This window comes from Lichenostomus cassidix, chromosome 7 (assembly GCF_008360975.1).
Source record: "Lichenostomus cassidix isolate B80296 chromosome 7, HeHo_3.0, whole genome shotgun sequence".
NCBI classification, from domain to species: Eukaryota; Metazoa; Chordata; class Aves; order Passeriformes; family Meliphagidae; genus Lichenostomus; species Lichenostomus cassidix.
In genome coordinates, this window is record NC_139488.1 from 22,035,930 (window position 1) to 22,054,576 (window position 18,647).

General features: G+C 50.7%; 1 protein-coding gene across 2 annotated transcripts in view; it reads right to left on the reverse strand.

The window, feature by feature from the left end:
- The window catches only part of SLC4A3 (solute carrier family 4 member 3), a 34,080-nt gene extending 15,598 nt beyond the window's left edge, over window positions 1-18,482 (reverse strand). For both annotated transcript variants that reach the window (XM_085066674.1, XM_085066673.1), the window contains exons 1-7: window positions 18,374-18,482; window positions 13,160-13,300; window positions 11,766-11,922; window positions 7,881-8,215; window positions 7,320-7,462; window positions 6,553-6,764; window positions 534-685 (exon numbers count right to left, since the gene is read on the reverse strand). In XM_085066674.1, the coding sequence (XP_084922800.1) occupies window positions 534-685; window positions 6,553-6,764; window positions 7,320-7,462; window positions 7,881-8,215; window positions 11,766-11,922; window positions 13,160-13,213 (1,053 nt within the window). In that variant the 5' untranslated portion in view covers window positions 13,214-13,300; window positions 18,374-18,482. The remainder of the gene's footprint in view (window positions 1-533; window positions 686-6,552; window positions 6,765-7,319; window positions 7,463-7,880; window positions 8,216-11,765; window positions 11,923-13,159; window positions 13,301-18,373) is intronic.
- Between the last annotated feature and the right edge of the window lie 165 nt (window positions 18,483-18,647).

Here is an 18,647-nt window from a genome sequence, read left to right on the forward strand (position 1 = left end):
GTCTGACGCACTGCCAGAACAAACCTGCCATAGCTTAACCAAAGGCTTACTGCACAGAAGCAGCCAGGACAAATATCACTGGCAGCATGGCAGGAGCTTCCATCAGCACGTGGAGCACCAGAAAGCTCTAAGTCACATGGTGTGGGCAGACAGGAGAGAATGATAAAATGCTGCATCCCTTTCTATCAAACTATTGCAATTTTGTCCTCTGCCTTCTTGGTTTCCCCCTAAATTTCCCACACTTACCAGAGATGGTGATGTTACTGTGCTGCCAACTTCCACAACAGCATCACCATTTCTGTGACTTTTTAATGTCTTTCCTAAGGTCAAAGCTTTGTGGTTTCAGGGAAATCTCTACATTTATTGGAAAAAGTGTATTTTCACCTCTCATGATAATGGATAATAGCTTGAAACGTCACCCTCAAGGTCATATAAAGAATTATATTGAAACACATTTATCACTTTATAAATTGCATGTTTCTAGTCCTGATTTATGGCTTCTGAACAAGTGTGGGAGGACAGCACATGGATACCTCGTGGGGCTTTCTATCCAACTTCTTCTTCTTCTTCTTTTTCTTGACAGATGGAGTTGATGCTAATTTTTTGCTTGTCCTGGTGATCTGACTCCGAGATGGCTTTTTCATCAGATGCCTCCTCACACCAGGGTTATCTTCAAAGCGGTGGCCTGAAGACATAGGAAAGGAAAAAAAGGCCACCAATTTGTCTAGTGGATACACACTGTCTGTCAGGGAAACACATCCAAGCACATCCTTCTCTCATTAATTCAGGCTACCAAAGCCCTGGCAGCTGACGAACTCACCATCATCCTCCAAACCTCTGAAGATCCTTCTTGCCTCATCTGCCTACTTTCATCTCTTCCAGATGTCTGTGAGCTAACCTCTTCATGAAGAAGTCTTCCTCCTAGGCTGTTCATACACTGGGGCTTCATCACAAAAGCTTTTATTCATGGTACCCAAAAAAGTGGTGTGGGAATCCTCCCCCTCCTCCCCCAGCAAAAAGCAACCTGCAGCCTTGCCTGCACAGCTCTGCACCACACAGCACAGGCAGACACCTGGCTGGGCCTCACCTCTTGCACTGGTGGAAGGCCTGGTGCTCAGCAAGCATAAAGGGCAGTGAAAGGGAAGGACATTTAGCTGCTGGCCTGGGAGACATAAGGAAATATCAATGTCTGCTTTATTTAATTGTGTGATGAGACTGTAGGATAACACTGCAGCCTGAGGCTGGCTCAGAGGCTGGGTGGTGAAGCTGAGCTATTGCTGCTGCAGTGCTGCCTTAATGCCCTCGGAAAGGTCTGCATTACAGACTGGCTGGCTGAGCCAAAGCCTCACAAAGCCTCAGGAGAGGCTGTCAAGGCTGCTCTACAGACCCATCACCAGTGCTGTTGGCTAGCCAGTGCCCACCAAAATTCAGCCCCAACTATGCCAGCCTTTTTGCAATGCCAGAGAAACAGCATCTGGGCAACAGCCTGAAACAGAGAATTTCCCTGGACACTACCCAGAGACAAGTGTATCTTCCTCAGCATGGACAACCCATAGGAATGTGGAAAGCCTCAGGGCCTGGCTCCAGGATGGGCAGGCTTGCCCAGCTAGATTATGGAGTCAGGGCTTTTGCTCAGCTTTGTTCCATTGAGGTTTGCTGGCCTGGCTTGTAAGAGATTGCCAAGGTCTTCTTCCTGGCTGAGCAAAGGCAGCTCTCTATTGGCTGGGGTGAATGGTCTGTCTGCACATATCTTTCTGCACTTAGCTTCAAGACCTGCAGTTCTCAGGGTATGAGAGACAGTAAAAAGCACAGGGTTTGAAGTCTGAGTGGTCTCTTTGATGTTGCAGAAAATTATCTGTACACATGTGGCATGGAAAGACACACCCAGCATCAGGCCAGGCATACCATGGCCTTGCACCTTGGAAATCTGGGTCGCTAAATTAAATATAAAATGAATCAATACTGAGCCTCAGGGCATTTTCCCCCATTGGCTGCCCTGCTGATGCATGTCCTGCTGACGGCGGGACTCCTCCCTGCTCCACTTAGTGCACTGCAATGTCAATAGGAGCCAATAAGTGCCAAATAATCACTATGAATGTTTCTGGGAGCTGGGCACGTGTGGGGCTTCCATGGAGTTTCACATGGATTTCTAAGCTCCTGCGTGCACAATAGCCACTTCATCACACTCAGTATGAGCTCATGCATAAAACAAGCAGTCCACCCGGTAGATGATCTTGGTATCTGCCACCTTTGCTCCAATCCCTGCAACTTCTGATTCTCCTATGCACCCTGGGATGCCTCACTATGTCCCCGGAAAACCAGGGCCAGAGTACACTCTGCCCAGCAAGGCAGAGCGAAGCAAGCTCTCACCCAGAGCACAGCAAGCTTTCCCCATGGTGATTACAACTTATTAGACAGAGTACTTCAACAACAGCCTTAGAAAGCATTCACAGGCATCCTGTCTCAGCCAGCCTGGAGGCTGGAGGACAGATAAAATGCAAGGACCCATGTTTCCTGACAGCACCTCCAGTAACTCCTACACTCACTGACAGGGACAGGAGCCAGAGTGCTGCAGGGTCAGAGCGCATTGGTAAAGGCACACCTCCAGAGCCCTACAGAAAAGTAAGGAGAGATCCACTTTGCTGCTCTTCCTTGGCAGTGCTTGTGGCTATTGAGATGCCAGCTGGGGGATACAATTCATAGGAGCAGGGTGGACACCTGGTCTTAATTTAGGAGAAGAACCAGTGGCTTTGGGAGTCCCATGCAGAACCCAGCTGAGGTGCTCCAGGCTACTCTACAGAGACCCCTTCTGTGTCCTGTCAGAGTGGTGCTTTCCCCAAATGAAAGCCAAGCTCCAGTGAGGAATCTAAATCTGGAGTCCTTATTCAGGATAGGATCTTGAACTGAGACCAACACAGTCTGTTCTTCTTGCTCGAAGCCAAACTCCCCAGAGAGTACTGCTCTTGCTGCAGCTCCTCTTCCGTGCTCCCCCAGGGTCTGAGTGTGAAGACGGTGACAACATCAGAGGACAGAGAGCAATTCCTATGGTAGCTCCACTACAACAAACCACTATGTCACCCACACAGCATCTCCTATACTCTCTTCCAGAAGATGACCTCGCCATGCTGGCTTCCACAGTCAGATTTCTTCAGTTCCTTTTCCACCAGCTTAAATCTGAATATGACAAATATGACTTTGCACTGGTTAAAGCCTTCCCCAAGAATGCCTCTGCTAGTCTGTCCAACTCAGCAGGCAATTGTCTTCCATTTCTGCATTAGCTCCTGCTCCCCTCCTTTCATTTCCCTCAATCCACAAGCAGGAAGACCAAAAAGAGGCATCAGAGTATTTTCAGCAGTACTAGAGAGCAACCTGCTATCCTGGCATCACAGGGAGAGTGCCCACCGCCCATATACTGCAGTGGTTAAGTTATAGCAAGAAAAAAGATTTAAAACTCTGACTCTTGAAATATTTAGAAAGAGACTTAAAACTCGGACTTTTGAAACATTTAAAATTACACTAAACAAAATGCTAATCAACACAGTGTAAGACACAACCCTATGCTGGCTTCTGGAAAAAGTTACTGCCCTGTCCTGCACAGAGCCCAAGTCTCTCCCAGCTGATGTTAAGTTCAGTGTGATAGGGATAGCTCTTCCCTGCTGCCAACCATGTGTCCAGACCCAGCACTCCCCATGCTCTAAACACTTAAAAGAGTGCAAGGAGACAAAGGACTCCACCCTGTTCAAAAACAATTGATTCCTCCTGGATCTGAGCTGGTGTTGGAAGAGGCACTGCCATGGAGTGAATAGCTGGGCAAATGGCACTGGCTGAAAGTGAATTGGACAAATCAGCACAAATCAGACTCTGGTATCTTTGCCATGTTTGACTCTGCCATACCTCTCTGCCGGATTAATCCACAATGTGGATTCATTATACAGAAATAATTAAGAGTTGACTGTACAGTGCACCTGCAGTATTAGCTGTAGTAATCAATGAATGTGTTAACTGCTAGAAAGCCCAATTTCCCCACTTTATAAGTGATGCATTATCATACCGTGCAGAGTGATCTGCCCCTTCTCCCTTCCTGAGAATAACCATCTTTTCCAAGGTGAACCTGGAACAATTTCTTCACACTTTTAATGTAGAGTTCATTCAGCTTGGGGCAGATGATGGTACCAATTTGCTCCAGGTTTCTATTTTGAACTTTGCTACTATTATATTCTCTATCAATTTACAGTAATAAGTAGTAGACTTGTTACTGTAACACCCAGAACCTAATCCCTACTTGGTGGTCCCTGCAGAAACACATAGACAGACATTTCTTCCCTGAAGGCTTGTAAAGAAGGAACAGATGACAAAGAGAACATGATGCTGGGACTGGGAGGCAGGGCAAATCAAGTCTTTTGCCTAAGATCAAACAGAGGCTGTGGCAGAGCCAGAAGCTAAACCAAGGCATCCTGAGTTCCTCTTGCAATCACTCTACTTTCCCACTCTTGTGTGCAAAGCTGTTACGTGGGCTAGTTCTGGGACATCACCCTCCCATATGCACTCCTAACATCCCTTGAAAAATTAACACATGATCCAGATGAGGACATTTGGACAACCACTCCTGAGCTATGGCTATGAACAGTACCACTCCCAAGATGAGCCACCTTTTACCATCATCTACCACTGAAGGACCCCCGTGCGAGATGGGAGTGAGGCTCTGGTTTCTGTGTGGTCCCCGAGACAGCTCAGAGATCCCTCCGCAAGAGATGGGCAGGTATGGAAAAGATGTGGAGACATTCTTGACTCTCAGGGTTCCTTATTCTCTGCTTCCTTGCTTTTCCCCCTTCCAGGCACCCCAGCCAGCCTGCCATCAGCTAGTTTCACAGTCATGCTCAAGCATGCAGATACAAAGACTAGGTTATTTTTTTCTCTGGGCAATTAAACTACAGTGCAAAACTGAGAACCTGATATCCACCTCTGCTGTCAGATCCGCACTTCGACTCAAATTCCAGCAAACAGAGCAGCAGCACACTGTCACCTTGTGCTACAAATGGAAGGGGAAATCTCTTCGTCCTTATACACACCTTGGAGCAGCTGCTTTTTCTCTGGCCACAGCATGGGCCACATTCTGATAAGCACAAACAGCAAGATGCAGCTGCCTCCGGAGCTGCTTGAGCAAGACACGCACAGGAAAGCACCTCAGCACTACAACACAGATCACTACTAAGACCTCACAAAGACACACAGGCATCAGGCAACTCCTCTGGTACCCAGACACACAGTGGGGCAGACTTTACTTCCTCTAACCCAGGAGACCAACCTGACACGGAGAGGGTACAGACAACAAACACAGGAGGGGTTATGCACTGCAGCTGGGGGCTCTGATCTACAGTTGCAACTGTGGGGTCACTGCTCCAGTACTTACAGGTGGGCTCCCCGTCTGGGTAGCCCAGATGGTTTCTGATGGCCTCCCATAAATCATAGTCTTCAAAATTGAAGGCAAATTCATCAAATTCTTCATAGCCGAGTGAGTTGCGAATACAGGTGCTTATCACTGCCTCCGGGCTGCTGCCCCCTTCTGATTCCTTCGCTGGCTCCTGCCTCTCTTGAAGTGTTGTCATTTTGTCCTTGTGAAGGGGTCAGGTGTCATGAACGACACACCTTCAGATGAGGAGCCAGGAGAGCCAGGCTGATGTGTGGAAAGCAAGCTGCCCCCTGGGGGTCTTCACCACAGCCCTGGGGCCAGCCCCGGTGCCTCGCTGCCCTGCTCACGGGGCATGAAGGTGGCGGCTGCAGCAGCCTCGAGGACTGATGCGGTTCCAGGAAGGCTGGCTCCACCCAGGGATGCTTCCGTGGGGGGCTGCCCCACCAGCTCCTCAGGAACGGGGTCCTCGCTTTGCCGCAGGGTCTTGTGCCAGATGCCCAGGGATGCAGGGCCCGGGGACAGCCAGGCTGTGTGTGTAGCACTGCTTCTCTCCCTCACTCCCCTCTGGTGTCTCCCTCCCTCTCCAGCCTGCAGAGCAACCTATTGAATTCTCCATGTCCTCGGGCCCGGAGCGTGCATTTCCATGACGTCTCTTCTCTCTGTCCTCGTGCCACGCACAGGGGTAGTCTCCCTCTGAGGCGCTCCAGAGGGGGCAGCTGCCTCTGCCAGGAGAGCAGAGGAGAGGGGAGGCTCCTCACCTCAGGTTTTCTGCAATACCAGAGCTGGCGTGTCACAAAGAGGGCTGATCGCTGGGAAAGTGTGTCAGGAGAGAAGAGAGCTGGGTCTCAGGGAAATGCTGGGAACCCTGAACCGGAGAGGACAGTCGGGTGGGTGGAGGAGCAAGCATCCATGGGGTGGGTGGGAGTAAAGATGCTGAAAACATGAGGATCAGCACTGTGGACAATGCAAAGCTGACAGAGATGAGGCATTGTTGGAAAAAAGGGATCTGGGGAACAGGAAGATGAGGACCAGGTCCTGTGGCAGGCTGAAGACCATGCCTGAGGCTGCTGGGGGAGGGCAAGATAAGCATGGGACAAAGGGACACACGCACAGGTAAAGCAGGTAGTGTTGTAAAGCCTCACTTTTCATGCCGTCCAAGTCAGCAGACGCCAGCATCTGGGCCTCGGCCTCATCCGTGGGGACACGCTGGTACACCGCACTCTCCAGGGTGGTCATGCTCCCGATGCACATCCTCTCCTTCAAGTCATAGGTAACCCGCTGTCCACTCGCCACCTGGCCCCAGGCCTTGCGCTTCTCCCACCCACGTGACAGACGTTCTCGAGGCCCGGGGGGGCTGCAGGAACAAAAGACACTCACGGCTGTAAGCAGGGTGAATGAGAATGAGCAGTGGTCCTCAGGCGTCAGAGTCGCACAGCTCATCCCTGACCAGCAAGTCCCTGAGTAGGAGCAGAGCCAGGAGTCACCTACTGCAAAACCTGAATAGTGCCCCTTCTGCCCCTCCTCTTCCCTACCACAGACTGGAATCAGCTTGTGCCCAGTGCTGAACGACGAGGCCATTAACTCACACTTCTGTGTTTATGGCCTCATGGTCTGCTCCTGGGGCTTCCCAGCTTGCAGGTCAGCATGACAGCACAAGCTAGCTGGGAGGAAACCCAGTGCCTCCAAACCTGCACTATGGGGATGCCACGGACACAGGGAGATTGCACGAGTCCCATGCAGTGACTGCCCCATCAGAGAGCAGCCCTGCTGCTCACAGATGCTCTCCTTCTGGGGCTCATGCCCCTTCTGACTCAGCAGGCAAGTTCAGGCTAAGTACAGCCACTACCCGGGGACAGACTCTGTGCAGCGACCTAAAGTCAGGGAGAGCAGCAGGGAGCTGCTCGCCTACCTGTGGAGGGAGGCAGGGCCCTTGTCCTGCAGCAGGTCAGCAAAGCGAGGCATGGGGGACAGGATGCCACACTCCTCCTCCACGTGGAACTGCGCGGGAGCCAGAGTGCTGCTGGACTCCTCCTCATCGCTGCCGACGGTGAACTGCAGAGACAACAGTCCTGACAGCAAGAGCTGGGGCAGACAGCCTTCACCCCAATCCTTGGCACACAGGTTCTCCCCAGAATGGGCCACAATGACATCCCCCACATGCCCCATACCCTGGGACCATATCGAGCCCTCCACTATATTATAAACCCTAAGACCACACACATTGATCTTCCCCCATGGGAAGATCACCTCCAAAATGGTCAGGCACACCCGCCCTTGGATCCACACCAAGCAATGACCTACCTGTCACTGTCCTTTGGTGGCCATCTCTGCTAGACAAGGACAAAAATACTCTTACCACAATACTGCACAGCTACAACTTCCTACCCCTGAGCAGTACACTCGCTGGCACCCTCCCACCACCTCCCCCCAGACTCCAAGACCCATCCAGATAGGGATACCCCAGCCTTGCCTTTGGTTTGCTTGGGGACTCCAGCTTAGGGAATGTGTCCTTCCCACGAGCTTCAGCCTCAGACTCTGCAGAGATTTCTTTCTCCTGGACCTCCTCTGCCTCAGATTCTCCTTCCTCCTCTTCTTCTTCTTCCTCCTCTTCCTCCTCTTCTCCTCCCTCCTCGTCCTCTTCCTGGATGGTGGGGGTGACCTCTGAGGGGGGTATTGAGGTTTTCTTCTTTTTCCTCCTCCTTTTTTTCCTCCTGCTGGCACGGGGTGGCCTCTTTCGGAACTTGAGGGCAGAAGGGAGGTGAGTGGAAAGGGGATGATGGATGTGGTGCGAGGTTTGGCGGTGGACTGAGAGAGAAAAAGAGAATCAGGGGCAGGAAGAGGCTGGGAGGAACCTGCCAGGCGCCCCTCCAGGAAACAGCATGGTCTGAAGATCAAGGGCCAGGAAGGGCAAGGAGAGCCACCAGCCCACAGGGACATAGCAAAACTCTTTCAGTGATGTGGCAGGCCGTGTCCAGCTTGGGGTAGGTGGGGAGACAGCCCTTGTGCAGTGCCAAACCACCCCAACAGAGCTCCACTGCCCTGGGGAAGGCAGCACTCCTCTCCCTGTGTTGCCAAAGCCCATTTGCATGGCTGTGCAGAGCTGCAGTGACCTGCTAGAGCCAACATCCCCTTCCTAAACACGGGGAAATGTTTCTTCCATCCTCAAACAAAGCATGATTTGGGCCCTTTACAAACTTTCTAGAGACATTAGCATGTAAGGTCATGGCTTAGTGGTGGACTTGGTGTTAGGTTTACAGCTGGACTTGATGATCTTTGGATCTTCCATCCTAAATGATTCTGTGATTTCTGCATAATCTTTCTTTGAGTTAAATAGATGCAGCTTATTTATCCCCCAGGCTTTGACAGAAAGTTCCACCTACATAGCCCCAGGAACAACAGTGCAAATGCAACCTAAGTCCACAGCCCAGGTACTTGGAGGGCATGTGTCTACCAGCCTCTGAAATTTAGGTTTAGTTAGGAGGCTGTCTTTTAAAAACCAGGATAAAGAAACAGGGCAGAAGGACTTTTCTTTAAACTAATCTACAAAGAGAAATTCATACAGGCTTGATGTGGGTGCTGTGGGAATTACAGAGTGAGAAGAAATTAAGGGCATTTCTGAGCCTTCACTCCAAAACAAAGGCAACGCACCAGGCAGGGAACAGGATAAGCTCAGCATTCCCCTGTGAGAAAAAGGGAAGCCATTGCTGCAAGGGCTATCTGCAGGCACAAAGCCTCCCACAGACAGTCTGCAGGATGCACAGATCCTGGGGCTGCACCCAGAGCTGCTGAAATCAGGAGGGCACTAGCCACTTGGCAAGGGGGTGTTGCTCGGCAGCTCTTCCTGAGGAATTGTTTCCAGTCTGTTTTGATTTGGTTCCTTCCCAGCTTTCCTGTGACATGGCAGCTAAATCTGTTTATAGTGAAAACTACCTTCAAAGGACATTTTCAATGTAAGCTGTAACCTTCTCCCTGAGAGAGCCAGGCAGGTTCATTGTTCTGCTGTCATGTTTCCTTTCCTTTGGTTTCTCAAGTCTTTTCTCCCTTGTTTCCCCCCTTGGGAACAGCAGGGATATTTCACACATCCCGCCAGTTCAGAAGCAGCAGCTTGTGGCAAGATTAGAGGAGACTGGGAATGGTCAGATGTCTGCAAATTGGAACGGCTGGGCCCTTTATAAACACTTTTCCCTCAAAAGTGTTCTTTTCTTCAACTTAACTGGGTGTACCCTATTTCACTCACAGGATTTGGCAGAAAGACCCTCCTGTCCTGCTGCTGTACTTCCATAGCACTGCTCTGCATGCCACAGATAGGTCAGGCATGAATTGCTAATATAAGAAGCAAGGACGACCCCAACTACACACACGTTGCTCCTTCAACAGCACAAAGCTGCTGGTGAGGATGCAGCCCATCTTTCCCTTCTGGCTTGTTCACTTCAGCCCAAGACAGAAACATTTATGATTTGGATCAGGAGGAAATTGAAGCCTTGGGCTGCAGGGAAGGGTGGCGAGGGTAGGTGTGTGGTCTGGCACAAAAGAGGGGAGCACTGCTCTTCTCTTCACCCCAGCACTCAGCCCTCCTCATGTCAACTGATCACATCTCCACAGACATGGTCTGGAGGTGGGAAAAACACACCTCTCCCAAACACAAAAAGATTCATACCTCTCTCTTCCTCCTCCCTGTCCTCCTGTGTGTCTGGTCCCTGCCCTCCTTCCCTGCTCCCTGCATTGCATTGCCTGCCTGGATGGAAAGTTACTGCCAAACTAGTGTTCCAGGTGTTTGATTACACTTCTTGGTGAACTTGACACAGGAGATATGAAAAAGTAATTTGGATAGGGAGCCCAGAAGGCAGAGCCTACATATTAGGAATTTCTGTCTTCAACTAGAGCAGGAAATGTTTCTAAGCCCAGAGAGCATTCACCTCTATGGGCTGGTATGTTATCTTTAAAAGTCTAATGACCTAACTAGATCTTCCATCTTTATGAATATACACTGCATAAAATTTTTGATAACCAGGGTTGATGTAGTCCTAGACAACAGGAATACATCAGGAGCTCAGAGGAAAACAAGCTTGATTCTGACAAAGGAAGAAGGAGTCTCCTATTAAGAAGGAAGAAACCCCAACCCCAAACAGTACAAATCTCTAGTCAAATTTTCAAAAAGCTTCTGCCATGCATGCTCAAGCAGATCACCCATGTCCTCCAAGCCAACCCGCACACCTGTGCACACAGGCAGAGCTTCCGAGCAGGTAGGTCCTACGGGCACAGGACAGGAATTCAACCCACAGCAAAGCTATTAGCAGCTTGCAGCCATGTGCATGAGTGACTCTGAGCCCAGATGAGAAGTGTTATTTGAATGGAGCCTCTGTAGAGAAATGACACAGGCAAAAAACAGCAGCTGGGGTGCACTACAGTAATAGACTTTTACCAGCAAGCTTTTATAACAGCCATTGGAAATGAGTGGCCAAGCAGAAAACAGCCTGGTGATGTACTTGGGACATAATGTTCCCAAGGTTGTATCCCATCAAAGCCAAGCTGGCAAATAAGCAGCATGTGACTGTGGAGAGCCACAGACTGGGAAAATCTCCCAACCCTTGCTACATGTCTGCCACACAAACAGGCTGCTGGATGGGGGCCTCTCCATACCCTTCACTGCTGTAACTACAGAGTAACACAACCCACCTACACCAGGCAACAGCTTACGGTCACTCTTGTGGGTACATTCTCATTTTACACCCAAAGGTGAGGCTGGGCAGACCAGTTGCCTTCATCATGAAAGGGCAGTTGGAGGAAAAAATATGCTGCTTGGATGAATTCAGGTAAGATAACTACAGCACTTTAAATTCACACTCCATTTTTATTTTGCAGTTCCTTTCTTTGATCAGATAGGCCCAATGGATTCTTGAGCGCTATTTAGAAATACACAAGCATGTCTGACTGGAGCCATCTGCTTTCAGACTGGGGAGGACAGCCTGGCTTCTGGTCATATTTGGTTGTTTCTTTGCAGCCACATGGAAGAAAAATTATTTCAAACTGGAAATTTCAACATGAGAAGCAGCTGCAGAGGTCTCAGAGACTGGTCTAGGAGGTGAGCAAACACCCCAGGCTGAGCTATGCTTTGGGTGGGCTGTGCAGTAGCTATGCCTGTGGAGACAGAGAAAACAGGGAACAGACTGGAAACAGGCCGTGGGCACTGGTGCTAAACTGTGTGTACATAGCACCTTGGGAACGCTCTGGAGGAAGGAAGTGAAGAGCAGGCTAATACAATCTGCAGTCCTGGCACAAGGCTGCAGAGCACGTGGGACTAAGTGAAGGCTGGTGGCGAGGGTGGAAGTGGGTACAAGTTTCAAAACCTACATACATTCAAAATCTCTCTCACTGTAGCTGCGACTTTGCTTCTCCAGATTGCTTGATGCTGACTTGCTTATCAGGTCCCCAAATCTCTCGATTGACAAAGTCTTATCCAAGTCCTCATCGTCCTCGGCACCAGGAGAGGCTTTCTCTGCGTGATCTCTGCCCTGCACAGAAACCGCCAGGTAAGAATCAAACATGGCAGACCCCTAAAGCCCTCTGGATCCTCCTGCCCTGCCAACAGTGCTGGCTTGCTAAGGAGCAGCAGGCTCCACACGACAGGCCTGGGGCATAATCACTCACATAGAGCATAGCTCTGCTCAAAACCAAGTGCCAGAACAGACCAGCAAGCTCCAAGGCACACTCTGCAGGGATACCTTAGTGGTCCTCCACACCTCTCTTCAGTGGCAGGTATCAAGAAACTATACCAGTGCCTGTCTTTCCTATTAGAGGAAATGTGTAGCTTTTGTTTGGCTGGAATTTCTCTCTCCTCACATTCAACTGCTGCCCTCTGGTCTTCCCTTTGCCCAGTCTGTCATCTCTCTCATTTCTTAGACCTCCTCTCTCTTTCCCCTTGGGAAATACAGCAAGGGAAACAGCATCCCTGCTCTGGTGAGCTGCCCTTGAGTCAGTGACCACCCTGTGCCTTCCCACCTCCCTTCCACACACCCAGGGAATCCCCGTTCCTCTTGGATGTTTTCTTCAGGCTTTTCTGCCAATTTTCCTCCTGTTTCAGGCAATGGGAACTTCTCTGCTTTTTGCTGGTGGAAATGCCCTGAGATGAGCATCACCAGGTGTCCCCTGGCCTGCCTTTCTTTCTCCTGAGCAGCTGCAGCTGGTAAAATTTTCCGTCAATATAGCTGAAATGCCAGCGCGGAGCTGTTGTGGACTCCCGTGTTTCCATGGAAACAGGAGGAGGCCCAACTGTGACAAATCTGTCTGTGCTAGGCAGAAAGAGGGAGCAAGGCAGCTTTAGCCAAGAGGTCCTTCTCCTTGCATCCCCCACCTGTTCCTAGCTGTGGCCTGGGAGCAGCTCTGTGGGTGAGCCTGCTTCTCCTCTCAGCACAGATGTCCCGAGCCCAGCCTAAATGTGGATAGTCTATTTTAAAGCTGCACAGCTCATCCTGCCACTTGCATACCCCACCCAATGGCATGCGAAAGCACAGGGAGGGACCTCACAGAGCAATCTCTGGCCTTTTCTGGGCCACAGTTTGCTGTCTGTAGAGAGAGGACATGGGCCCGTGGGCAGCCTTGGGGCACCCTTTGTGCAGACCTGTCCCCAGTAAACACAGGCTGTGTCTCCTACTGCAGTATGCTGCCAGGGCACCAGTCCCGCTCTCAGCCGGCAGGAGCACAGTCCCCAGGGGAGAGACAGGCCCCACTGCTGCTGGATTCCCACCTCACCTGCTGCAAGTCGATGAAGACATCTCCTACGGGAGGGGACTCTCCAGCTGCCATTTTGGATCAGGACCTAAGGGCCTGGGCAAAATATCAACCCTTCTCTTTCACCGGCAGGCACCCAGCAAACCTGGAGAGTGGCATAACCTGTGGAGAGAGGGCAGGACAAGGGAATGTCGTGGGAGACTGCTGGCCACTGCCCTCAACCCCCTGGCTCCTAATCCAGAGATGACCTCACCAGCCCTTGGAGAACCTCCCCAGCATCACTAGGACAGGCCTGTCCCCAGCAGTGTGCAGGGGTGAGTGGCCCAGTCTGCACTGCTTTGGCCACTGGCTCCAATGGTCAGGGGTAGATTGGATCCTGTCCTTCTCTGAAAGGTCAGAGGGGCCAGCGGAGACAGCAGCTATGTATAGCTCCTGCATGGGATGTGCGAGAGAAAGAAAGGTTTCCTTCTCAGCCACCTCTACAGCAGCACATCTGTGCAACGCTGGGGTGTGACTGACCACCAGGGAAAAAAAAAAAGCCAGAGAGATCAGGTGCTGAGAGTACACGCCAGGAGCAGGCAGCATAGTGGTCCTGGGGCACCTATCTTTAATTGGGCAGATCCCAAAAAAGGCCAGAAGGAACCTCAGAGAGAGCTGTTCAGACCACAGAGATAGCACAAGGACAAACAGGTCATCATTCAAACGCCACACACAAAACAACAGATGTTACAGGCAAAGAGGCCAAACTTCAGGCTGCAGATCTGTGCAGTATCAGCACCAGCAGGGCTAAGGGACACACAAGTCCCTGAGGGCAGCCCAAAGGAATGATCTGCTCAATAACCAACTACAGGTGAGGAAAGCAATGAGATACCACACTTGACAAGGCGTGGGATACAGACTAACACAGAAACACCTCTAGTCATATCATCTACAGCAGCAGCACAGCCTGAGCAGCATGGGCGGCACCCCAGGAAGAACTGGAGATGGTACAGAGAGCAGCACTGGGAAGATACTGACCTCCAAAAACTCATCTGAAGCAGAGAAGATGTAAGCACATACACAGTGCTTTGGGCACAGGGAGAAGCAAAGTGTCCCCAGCTCACAGCACAAGAAAAGGGACATTCGTTAAAACTACAAGGATAGAATACAAATGAATTTAAAACTGGCAAAAGAAAACATTTTTTTTCAGTGATTGTCATCAAGGAAGAAAAAACTGCAAAGTCAGAGGACAGCTTGGCGATCTCTCTGGTAACGAGTTGTATTTATGACAAAGAAAATTAAGAGAAGTTAAACCCATCATTCAGAACAAGCTATTCTCCAGCTATGAAAGCTTTGGAATAAGACTATAGACTGTGTCCAGGCTATCTGCTGAGGGGTTTCTTACTATCTCATCTAAAGTACCTAGTATGGGACACTGTTCAAGACAGATGACTAAAACACTAAAACAGATTGTCTAAGGATGACACCAGAAAGGCCACTTCATCATCCCTTCTATCTTTGAAGATCTCCAGAAGCTCTACAGTCTGTTTCCTCTGCCTACCTGAAGAGCTTATCCAAACCAAAAATCCCAGGGCCATCTGTAAGGCAAGTTTTTGAGGAGCTAACCTGACCACTGATGAAAGATGCTCCTTTGGTAAACCTTCCTGACTATCAGGAACAAGGCAAAGCTTAATGGAAGAAACCCCTGATACACACCTCATTGGATTGCTCAGTAATTTAATCATCAGTAAGACCCCAACAGCTCAAGAGAAATAGGCTGCCAAGACAGACATCTGAACAGCAGCGTCCAGGCCATAAGGAACAAGGCAGAAAAGAATTAAAACACCCAATCCACTCTATAGATCTTAAGCTGTAACCTTCAACTTCAAACCCTGTTTTCCAAGAAAAATAGAGTAAAGAGGTTCCAAGAGATAGCAGAAGAAAATGAGAAAGGTCTGTAAATCATCTGTAAGCAGAGACTGAATTGCCTTTTCGTAGGAGATATGATAGAGAAAAGGTTAATACATGGCTTTTTTTTTAAATTTTTTCATTAAATTCAAGAAGAGGGTATAATTCCATGAAAACAAACAGCAGTGCATTTGAAACTGAAGGCGGGGAACATTTTATTCCAGTGGGAAGAGCTGGCTAGGGAACCTCACTTTGCAGGGCCATGGCATCACAACTCTTAAAGTAAGGATTGGACATTTTTAAGGATCAGAACATTCACAACTAGACTGTCTACAAAAACGTGTTGCATGCACTGTTACTTAGGGAGTAAAAAGATACTGAGGCTTTGGATGGCAGCTCCTGTAGAAGCAGAATCCCTAAAACCTAGCAAAACGGTAAAGAAAGAAAAAATGCTAACGCTCAACTTCAACTCTGTGCCACTAACCTGCCTTGTGAGGCCTTTGAAGTAAACTAAAAACTATCAGCAGTGGTGGGAAGCAATGTGCTTTGTTTCAGGTCAAGCTCAGGTGTCTGGAGCAAGAGAGAGGCTCCAGGGGCATTTTGAGCTCCAGGAGAGACGAAACCCACATCCAGGAGAACTGCTGGGTGCAACACACTCTGCTGACACCAGCTTTGCAAGATGTTACACTGAGTTTAAAACTACAGCCTGACTGCCTAAACGAAGTTAAAAGGGAGGGAAAATCCAGCCCTTAGTCTTTCTTTACCCATCAAAGCAGCACATTCAGAATTATGCTGAAGCTATCACTCTAATGAGGCTGAACAGCTAAAAGCCAGACAGTTGTAGTAGCACTAAAAGAGCCCTGGGGACTCGCTTTGAAATTTCAGAGGGACTGAGAGATACCCACAGGGTTTCCATCAACACCCCACTCACCACCCTGTGAAAGCAGGATGCGATGTGTGGGCATCCCAAGCCAGCAGGACTTGGAGCCCAGCTGTCAGAAGACTCTGCTGCTTTGTGGATGAGAGAGAGGTGAGGATGAGAGGTGTGTTCTCCGACCCTAAGCCTACCAGCTTTCCTGTTTCTGAAGAATGGAGAGTCCACAGCCTGAAAGCACTGGTGATCCCCTTTGGTACATTGATGGCTGGCCACGGCCACTAGAGGCCACTTGCCCCTTACTCTGTGCCACCTCTGGAAGGAGGCAGGATGGACACCTACCGGGATCCTGCCTGGCGTTTCTATCACTCTCAACAGATGGAGTTCAGAGAAGAGCAAAAAAAAAATTTGTAGTGGGCCAGAGGGATTGATTTATAAGGAAAGGTTAGGAGCTAATTTTGTCTGGCACAATATGGGATGACTAAGATCGGGAGGGGACAAACCAGCAGTCTGGAAAGATCTCAAGAGTGTAAAACACAACTAAAGATTTATTTTTTTTGTCAGGCAGCCCTTCATAAAGAGACTTAGGAATGGGTTAAAATTTAAAATAGAAATTTAAAAGGAATAAGAGGGAGAATTCTGCTAATAACCACCATGCTGAAGTACCCAGCCTGGCAGCATCACTGCCTGGGTTGCCAAAGAAGAGCACAAGACAAAATGGGAAACTAAAAAAAACAAACACCACTAAAGAAAAGGAAATGACTGATACCTTCATCCTACTGTATCTCCTGGTTATGGGGAGTACGTGATTCAGCATTCCCGCTAGAAGTAATTTTCAGTAATAGAAGCGTCATGCCAGCAGGCCAGATTCAAAGGGAGGCCAGAAAAATCCACAGCCTGCCAACCTGTGTGCACTCACACATCCCCGCTCTCTCCATAAGCACATCAGTAAACAGAATTGGCCCACATAAATCACCATACCTTGTATTGACCATTGAGGCTTAACAGATTCTGAAGGAAAGTGAGCAGGCATGTCCCTGCAATGCTGGCAGCTACAGCATCTCCCACATGTTGCTTACAGGGACTCCAGGAGGGCTTTCCCTCAGCCCCAAAGGCTGTTTCACAGTGCCAATGCAGGTGCTTCCCTGTTTTGCTGAGAAAAACGCAATCTGGCACATCTTGGAGGGCTGAGGCAAGCAGTTCACACTGCCCCTTTGCAATAAAGATGAGTTGGTAATGCTTCAGGCAGGCTGCCCCAGCTCTGTGAGCAAGGGGCTGCATGGAGACAGTCATCGGGTCCAGCATCCATCTCCACAGCTCTTCCCTAATCCCTTGGCCATCGGCTGAGAATAATTTAGCTGTGGAGTGTCTAGACTAGGAGTGGATGTTAAGATAGGGATAAAGCCACAGGGGCAAAGCTGGTTTGAGGATTCGGGAGAAGGGACTCTGACTGATAGACACAGATGGGAAGAGCTCACAGAGGAGAAGGATTAGAGGCCATGGAAGATTTTCCTGGGAAGAAATACTGATGTGCCTGTCCATGGAGGAAAGGAGCAGGAAGGGTGCTGCTGCTTACATCAAAGCATTTGGATGCTGCTGTGACACCCACAGCCTCAAAACCAAACAAAACAGGAGTGGGCTGCACAGCCCCTGGCTCTCCTCTGTCATGGCCGAGAAACAGACACACATGCATACCAGAATGAAAATGTGACACATAAGACAGTAAACACACAAAGTTTTCCAGCATTAAGGTTTTAACCTGTGGATCTCTCTGACACATGGCTACGTTGAAATTTGTATTATTACACAAGTACTTTATAGAGCTTAAATATTTCAATGAATCCTATACTCCACTGAACTACCCTGGATAAACCATCACAGCCATTCATTCCAGCCTGACCGCCTAAACGAAGTTAAAAGGGAGGCAGTCACTGAAGCGCCCTTTTCCATGACTCTCCCGCACAACAGGCCCTTCACAGGGTACCAGACGGGACGGAGCCTGCACAGTCCACAGATACACGAACGAACACACGAACAAAATTCACTCCAGAACGAAGTGCCAGCACCAGACAGTTACAATAAGCAGCCCCTCCACTGGACGTACGGACGGCTCTGACAGACACACGTACAGCCGGGGAAGGAAGGGGACACAGACAGGCACCGGGGTCACCGCACCACGTCCGTGCCGTGCCGTGCAAACCCGTACGGTGGGGAGCGCGGGACTGCTCCACGCCGTGCCGCATCCAGCCCCGAGCCCCGCGCTGATGCCGTGCCGTGCCCCGTGCCATGCACCTCCCCGCACCGTGCCATGCCATGCACCATGCCCCGCGCCGGCAGCCACCCGCACCGCGCCACGCACCGTGCAGCACCGCAGCAACCCGCGCCCCGCAGACGGGGCCGGGGCAGAGCTGCCAGGCGGGGCTACTGCAGCCGGGGCAGCGCAGGGACAACCCACCCCCTCCTCCGGCCCGTACCTCGCACCGCCGGAGCAGGAGAGCCGCCTGCCGCCGCCGCCGCGCCGCGCCCCGGCCCCGCCGCCGCGCTCCGCCCGACACGTGCCGCGCCGCGCTGGCGGCGGGCGGCGCTGCTCCCCGGCCTCCCGCCGGCCCGGCCCGCTCCGCTCCGCGCCGCCCGCCGCCGCTGCCGGGCCGCCGCCGCTTACCGGAGGGGCTGCGGGGCGGCGGCGCGGGGCGGTGGCGGGGCGGGGGCCGGGGGGCGAGGGCCCCGCCGCGCGGGAGGGGGACGCTG